The sequence below is a fragment of the Sardina pilchardus genome, chromosome 16 (genome assembly GCF_963854185.1).
Source record: "Sardina pilchardus chromosome 16, fSarPil1.1, whole genome shotgun sequence".
In the NCBI taxonomy this organism is placed as follows: Eukaryota; Metazoa; Chordata; class Actinopteri; order Clupeiformes; family Clupeidae; genus Sardina; species Sardina pilchardus.
The window spans coordinates 32,054,680-32,063,063 of record NC_085009.1 but is presented as its reverse complement, the minus strand read 5'-3'; the positions used below and the strand labels follow the sequence as shown (position 1 = coordinate 32,063,063).

General features: G+C 42.2%; 1 protein-coding gene across 1 annotated transcript in view; it reads right to left on the bottom strand.

The window, feature by feature from the left end:
* The window catches only part of LOC134059654 (NLR family CARD domain-containing protein 3-like), an 11,135-nt gene extending 3,060 nt beyond the window's left edge, over positions 1-8,075 (bottom strand). Inside the window, exons 1-4 of the mRNA XM_062516098.1 lie at positions 8,007-8,075; positions 6,934-7,129; positions 4,886-6,674; positions 4,291-4,464 (exon numbers count right to left, since the gene is read on the bottom strand). Coding sequence (XP_062372082.1) covers positions 4,291-4,464; positions 4,886-6,674; positions 6,934-7,129; positions 8,007-8,075 — 2,228 coding nt within the window. The remainder of the gene's footprint in view (positions 1-4,290; positions 4,465-4,885; positions 6,675-6,933; positions 7,130-8,006) is intronic.
* Positions 8,076-8,384: the final 309 nt, after the last annotated feature.

Sequence of the window (8,384 nt, the reverse complement as noted above, 5' to 3'; positions counted from 1 at the left end):
GTTCAGCGCACACACACACACACACACACATTTTTACATTTACATAATAGGGCTCGGGCACACGCCTTGCATTCTAGGAATATCGCCGCCATTTGGTAGCGCACTGAACGTAATATCCATTCATTCAGATGCACAAGACAAGAAGCAGAAATATAGTAGCGATTTATTCTTTTCCTCTTGCGATCGTGGGTTGCACTGTTACACCCCACTACACAGCAACATACTACCAAGAAGGCAAAAACTAAGTAACAGGAACACACTAAAAGGCGGGAGTAAATCCATAGTAATCCATAGTAAACTAAGGAGTGAAGCTGCCAATGTGGCTGTGCCCGCGAAGTTTTGATGTCATGATCCCGAGCCCTAGTGTCAGGAAGTGTCTGTCGAGAGAGGGGGGGGAGGGAGGCAATCGTCCTCAATGCCGCATATAGGTAGGCTATAATGTCTAGTGAACTGGTTAGACAAGTGTGGGGGAGGGGGAATGATCGCACAAGACAATTGCTCTTCATGAAATGGGTAGTCTCACAGACGTTTGTCGATGTTTAAACGTAGCCTACTACATCACTTGCGAAATCGGACGTGGCACATAGAATTATTAGGCTACTGGATTTAATATAGCATAGACTTTGTTCATCCTATATTAGCCTATATTAAAATGTAATGTGCTGCGGGGAAGCATTGGGGAAGTCAGTTTAAGTTGTCCTGTAACAATTTGCCTCTTATTATAATCAAGAGTATGCAGCCACTACGCACATAATAGTCTAGGTTACGGGCGGATGCGAGCAACCCCATGCAAAAGAAGGCCTTAAGTTAACGGACTGAAGGCCTGTTTACATGTCAAACATGCATTAAATCTAAGAAACGAAAAACACAAATATCATGTATTGTGTCGTAAACAGTTAATGACTTCGTGGCCACTATGCGCAACTGCATCGCGCAGTGAGCTGAAGGATAGGAGGACCGACACTTATTAACACAAAGCTTTGTAAAGCACTAACAACCACCCCTCAAAGTTCATTGTCCATAAGTCCAAACAATACGTATAAAAATCCGACAATCAAAAACGATAACGAGATCTCCCAGAAACGAAAAACAAGTTTGTTGAGTAGCCTAGTCCTTCCAACAATCTCAGCTTTTGCGTTTGTTAGATAAAGGCATTCTGTCCTGCTGTATTCCAATGAGAAAAAATCATCCACAAGGTAGGCTAAGGGTCACGGTAATGCAGCATGCAGGAATCTATATACGCACAAAACGAATGAATGGGTTATATCGGCCAAAACGAATGAATGGGTTGGGAGAGTCGTCTGGCTGTGTCAGCAGACTGCAGTCGGTCTCGAGGGGTTAAATAGCGCACATACTTGAATTTTAATCTGAAGAAGACCACACGAAAATAAAATCAAATCAAAAAAGAAGGATTTCAAGTGTGCGAACCTTTTTCCATTTTTTTTATGATATAGCCTACTCTTGTTCTGCACCTTGACCGGGGATGTGCACAAACTTTTTTTACTACACTTGAATTTTAAACCAACTCTTCTCTAGCCTATATCCTATAGCCATACTTTAATAATCAGATGTTATGCTCTTTTTTGTAGGCTACACCTCACCGGCAAGCACGCACGCAAATGCTGCTTTTGCACATCTACAATATTGGCCAGGCTATATAGAATAGGCTTTTAGGACGGTATTTTGCCTTCGTGCAACTTTAGTTGTGCTCAATCTAAATTATTGTCAGTAAGGATAGGTCATATTACCAAATGGCGAACCTCGAAAATTATTTAGGATATAGAGCCGTGTCCATTACGCATGCAGTTATTTTTCAGGCTATTGTTTTATTTGAGTGTTTTTGTCTACCATGGCAAACATAGTTGAAACGTTCGCTCTAAACTTATGTATTTCCAATCGGCTTTCACAAAACCGATGAGGTCCAGATCTCAGTGGCCTCATAGCTGCCTACAGCCATGCATAGTAAGCCTAATGATAGCCTAATAGTTATGACATTAATAGCCTATTAATGACCTCATGTCGGAATGGCACGTTGTTTGAAAAAAAAAAGTTAAATAGGCCTAGGCCTACCGCCGAGTGGGGATATGTCGGAATGAACAGCGGATACCAGCTGGGTTGTAAAACATTACTGTATTCGTTGATCTTATCGATGCAGTCCTTGCGGCCACTTCTCCCCATCGTAGGAAACTTTCTGTTTAGTGTTGACAACACAAAGGCCTTCACGTTGTGTGGCAGTGCTTGCTTGCCCTTCGATCCATCCCAGTTGGTGGTTTTGCACCTGTCCCTGAGTTATAGTCTATATGAGTAAGCGCTTATGCTCTAACCGCATAATAAAAGAAGCACCTGCAGCAGTGCTTATGGCATGGCTATTAACACCTGTCACTGAGCTATGGACAAGCAGTTATGCTCGAAAATTATCATAATAACAGACACACCTAATTGTATGGCTCTATGTTTAAACACATCAAATAAGCAATCATTTCCGCAGCAACGTTTGCTTTCTTTTTCTGTCGGTCCGCGGTTGCTTGGTCAATTGCGCAGCAAATTATCAGACCACCGCACTCCATGTCTCGCGGACCAGCAGCAGTCTCCACGTTTCGCGGCCCATAGTTTGAGAAACGCTGCATTAAAGTGTCATTAGGTTGTAGGCTATATGTTTAGTGATTTCTTTGTGTGTTTTTCATTGTAGTGTGTGTGCATTGAGTAGTTCCTTAAAATACGGAAGAGCATCTCGTATCTGTTCAATACGGAAGAAGACTAACTATTACTTATATATTTCTTATAACGAAACGCGAAGAAAAAATACGAGGACTGACCATCTCGTTTCTCCGCGTTTACCCCAATACCATGGCGACAAAGAGAAATAAATATGATTTGACATTTAAGCTGATTGCTGACAAATTTGCCACACAATTCGGGAGAGGCAGCGGACAGGAGCGCCACCACAAGCAAGCACTTCTAGCCCAAATTAACATGGCAACGTTGCCTATGACTAAAGTGTCTAAGTAGGCTAGTCCTACTAATATTACATTTGATTGGTAGCATGTTTGTAGCGCGCCAGTTTACCCATCCCCTACATCAAAACAGCTTAGAATCAATCAAAGAATCAGCTGTGTCGGCGTTAGGCTTTGGCGATTTTCTATAACCATTTTCATTCATTTCAACAATGGTTCATTGAAACGTCGTTTGAATAATTTCGCCAGTCATCACCTTCATTGTAATGATTAAATGAGATTAAGGAGTCGACTATTGACGGATATGCGGTCTTCATCATTTTGAAATGCGGGATGAAACTTTCTGCCACCTGGTGGTTGTTTGGGTACATTGCCTTAGCCTCGAAAAAAATCGGCTTGACGGCCTGCGGGATCTCTTCGAGAGTCCCGCGGGAGAAGGTGCATTCTCAACCCGTACCCACTGTACAAACTTTCCCTTGTCAGGGAAGCTTACAGTATTTTTGGGGGGGCTGAAGATGAGGCCTCCTAAAAATATATTCTGATGATATGCGACCATTCTCACGTACATTATTCTCTGTTGAATTGCTTATGGAGTACTTCTCATACAAATCACACAGATGTCACGTGAGATGTCACAGATGTCACGTGGTTCGCATTTTGTTATGTTTCTCTGTTCTTGCATGTAACTCCAGCGCCTTCACGCCCAGAGTCCCTAATTTAATAGTTTTCCCCCCAAAGTTTGCAACGAGTCTCATACCTTGAGCATGTAACCAACAGTGGAAATCGCTGTGATCTAGCCATGTCTCATTGGAAGTAGCCTACACTTTCCCATTTTCCCACACGTTGCCGAACTTGAACAAACTCTGAGGAGATTCAGACGTATTTCGTGGGCAGGTATTGCATTTCTCACGGGATTTGTTTTGTAGATGTATCACCCCAATAGGCCTATCCCCCAGAAAGAACTACGCAACAACACACCGAACCAACGTTCTGAGGCAGCGTTCTGCTGGTTTCGTTACAATTGTAGCAAAGATGCTCGCTCCGCTTTGCAGGCTACGACTCGATACCGTTTTGCTACTTTGTAATGAGTTTCTGTTGCCAGCATTTCTGGAAATGAAATGTAAGACCTTGTATGGGAAATCTGGTCCATTTTAAGACCTTTAAGGCCTTACATTTAAAGTTCAGAATTTTAGACCTTTTAAGACCCCGCGGGAACCCTGTGTTTGCAACATCACTAATTATTAACCCCCCCCCCCACCCCCCGGACACACTGGATACATGCATCATACAAATTAATCCACAGAATTTATCATTATGGGATACTAAAATGTCTTACCTGAGTATCTCCAGTGCACAGTTTGGGTCACCCAGTCCACTACACAATTCTTGGACCCCAATATCTCCAATACTGTTGCCACTGAGGTTCAGATTTTTCAGCTTTGAAGACGCTTTGATGAGGACAGATGCCAGACCTGCACAGCTCCTCTCAGTGAGTCCACAACTGTTGAGCCTTAAAGGAGACATAGAATGGAAACCATTTTGTCTTCGTTTTGAGGTTGTGTGGTTGCCAAATAGGGCGTCATTTACCATTTCAATACCCAGCCTAAATATAAGGTTTTAATTGGGCTTTTGAAATTGCGTTTTTTTTCATAAATCAAAGTTGAATATATGCTATTGTCACATCAGAAAACACGGTACAAAATCATCCATTTTGGGGAAAACATTCGACCAGTTAACAGATTAGCAGATTCTCTAGAAAGGACTTGTTAACTAATTGCATTAGTGTTGTTGTTCTTCTGAATCATACTTATATAATATAATTTCAAATGATATTAACCCCCCCACACACACACACACACATATTGCACACACACAAACACACACACACACACACACACATTTCTGCCCACAACTTTTGCTATCCTACTCACAGAGCCTTTTGGGATTCCTCCACTACTGGCTGCAGCCTTAGGAGACATTCATCAGACCTGCTGTACTTCTTCAAATCAAACACATCCAGCTTTTCTTCTGATGTCAGAAGCACAAACATGAGAGCTGACCACTGTGCAGATGAGAGTTTGGCTGCAGAAAGTGTCCCTGCACTCAAGAAGCTCTGGACCTCCTCCACTAAGGAGTGATCATTGACTTCATTCAGACAGTGGAAGAGGTTGAGAACTCTCTCTGATGATGGCTTCTCCCTGATCTTCTTCTTAATGTACCTGCCTATTTCCTTTTTGCTTTCATGTTCTTCCTTTATTAGGCCTCTCAAGAGTCTCTGGTTGGATTCCAGAGAGAGGCCAAGAAGGAAACGGAGGAACAGATCAAAGTGTCCATCTTCATGTTCCAAAGCTTTGTCCACAGCACTCTTCTGTAGGGTGGTCATGGGTTTGTCCATTGTTTGCCACAGACGTTGAAACACTGTTTTGGGGGGTTGCTGTGGGGACATGAGATCTTTCCCCTCAGTTATTAACATCAGGATCACATACAAAGCTGCAAGGTACTCCTGGATGCTCAGATGCACAAAGCAGTACACCTTTTCCTGATGAAGTCTGGACTCTTCCTGAAAGATCTGGGTGCAAATGCCACAGTGTACTGCTGCCTCTCTGACATCAATGCCACTCTCTCTCAGGTCATCTTCATAAAAGATCAGGTTGCCCTTCTTCAGCTGCTCGTAGGCCAACTTCCCAAGAGCAAGGAGACTAGCCTGGTTCCACTGTGGATCTGTGTCATGAACTCCTTCAAACTTCAGACTCTTCTGCTTGGTTTGAAAGACAAGGAAATATGTGTACATCTCTGTCAAAGTCTTTGGAACTTGCTTACCTCCTTCACTCTTGAGAATTAATTCAATAACATTAGCAGCAATCCAGCAAAACACTGGTATGTGGCACATAATGTGGAGGCTTCTTGATGATTCTATGTGAAAAATGACTTTGCTGGCAAGATTCCGATCACTGATCCTCTTCCTGAAGTACTCCTCCTTCTGAGCGTCGCTGAACCCTTGTACTTCTGTGACCCGGTCGACACACTCAGGAGGGATTTGATTGGCTGCTGCTGGTCGAGAGGTGATCCAAAGGAGAGCAGAGTGAAGCAGATCACCCTTGATGAGATTCGTCAGCAGAACATCCAATGAAGCGACCTTTGTCACTTCAGTCAAAATTTCATTTTTCTGAAAGTCTAGTTGGAGTCGGCACTCATCCAGACCATCAAAGATGAACAACACTTTGTATTTCCCCTGGCTGGGAAAAGTTAACTGCTTTATTTCTGAGAAGAAATGGTGAAGAAGATCCATCAAAGAGAGCTGTTTGTGTTTCATGCGGTTGAGCTCTCTAAAAGGAAGTGGAAATATGAAGTGAATATCCTGGTTTTCTTTTCCTTCAGCCCAGTCCAGGATGTACTTCTGCACTGAGACTGTTTTGCCAATGCCAGCTACTCCCTTTGTGATCACACTTCTGATTGGTTTGTCTTGGCCAGGTAAGGGCTTAAATATGTCTGTGCATTTGATTGGTGTCTCCTTCCCACCTGGTCTCTTGGATTTGGACTCAATCTGCCTGACTTCATGCTCCTCATTTACTTTCCCACTTCCTCCCTCTGTGATGTAGACCTCTGTGTAGATCTTCTCCAGCAGAGCAGAGCTGCCTTGCTTTTGTATTCCTTCAAACACACTCTGGTACTTGTTCTTGAGATTAGTCTTCAGCTCAGTCTGCCACACTACAAGTTCAACTACAAAAAAGCATAAATAATGTTAAAAACAAAATAATGTTATCCAGCCACTAATACTAAAGACAAAATACGTCCACTGTGTCTTTTACACAAATGTGCCTTTTAGTGCCTTATTGATGTTTAATTGCAAATGGAAATAAATATCTACAGTACTTAACAATGCATTGAAATGAAATGGGTATTTTCTGTTTCTCTAATGTAGCTCTCTGGTTTTATTAATCAAAATCATAGGAAATGTACTTAAAGGAACACTTCTTACTTTCTTGCAGTTTGTCAGCAATATTATTTTCTTTCATGTTCCTCAGGAAGTGCAGTGCCATCTTAAGAGCCCCTTCTCTGGCATCACTCTCATCCTGCTCTTTACCCTCAATGTGTTCTTGGTAATCTGGACTCAGAATCTTCTTGAATCTCTTCAGCTCATTCTTCACAAAGGTGACGATCTTCTCCTCAAGCACCTGGGCCCGTATTCACAAAAAAATGTAAGGCTAAAAGTCGCTCCTAAGTCTAGGACAGCTTAAAGGAACTCGAGAGGACTCCTAACTCAGTAAGACCTATTCACAAACCGCTTTTAGTGGCATTTCACGTCACAATGTTTTGAAATGACCGTGCGGTTACAGGAGCTGTCATGCGAGGGAATAATTGTGCCTTGCAAGTAAAGGATGTAATAACGCCACAACCAAACCGACAACCAAAACCACCATGCATGTAAACTAAATGTAACGTCTCATTGTACCGGTATGCATAAATTAAATTAGGCATATGTAGGCGAATGTAGGCTACGTGTTGTCATACAGATTCATTTAATACATGTTGCAAAGATACTGCTCCAGTCCGTAGTGTTTCATTATGCTCCTATGCTATTTGCTTTCCTCTTTATTAGGCTATGCCTATTTATTCATCATCTTCCATCCTTCACAGTCCGACATTCTCACCAGCTAAGACCTGACACCTGTCACTCAACTTGTCGTAGTAGGGGAGGTTTTTGTCATCATTCCCGCGTGATAATCATCAGCCAATCAAGGTGGTCACTTTAATCAAGCTCGTGCATGAGTAATGACGTCAACCATTTCTCTCAGCCCTTTCTTAAAAGTAGGTCTGAGAGGCTTTGTGTATAACTTTTCAGAGAAAACGCCAAGCTAAAATCTTTTAGCGTGATTTAGGAGTACTCTTAGTGGAAAGATAAAATGCTTTGTCAACACGGGCCTCGTAAACAAATATCTGGTTATACTTTGGATTACAATACCCAGGTTTTGAAAAAAGACCGTATTATTATTGTTCTGTATTGAAAACAAAAACGTGTATATCAGTGCGGCATGATAGCTGCATCCAAACCTGGAATATGTGCTGGAGGTCCCGCTGGGTGAACTGCTCACTTACAGCATCTGGTTTGCATTCTTCCATTTGACCACTGAGTATTTAGGGCAAAACAAATCACAAATAGACTTCCATTAGTTGTGCTTGCAACACTGACATCTGTCCGATGCCTAAACTTTATATTTTGATGAACTGAACCAGAAATCTGTCTACTGAAAGGAAGTTGGAGTTAGCATCATAAGATTCATACCATCTGCATCCTACATATCTAAGACTATCCTGTTTGATTTAGTTTGATCCGTTTGGCGGCACTATGTCAACAGATAATGGAATCCACCATACAGAGCACCAGAAGTCCACTAGTTAAGATTCTGCTGTCAGTGGCACTAAATATTT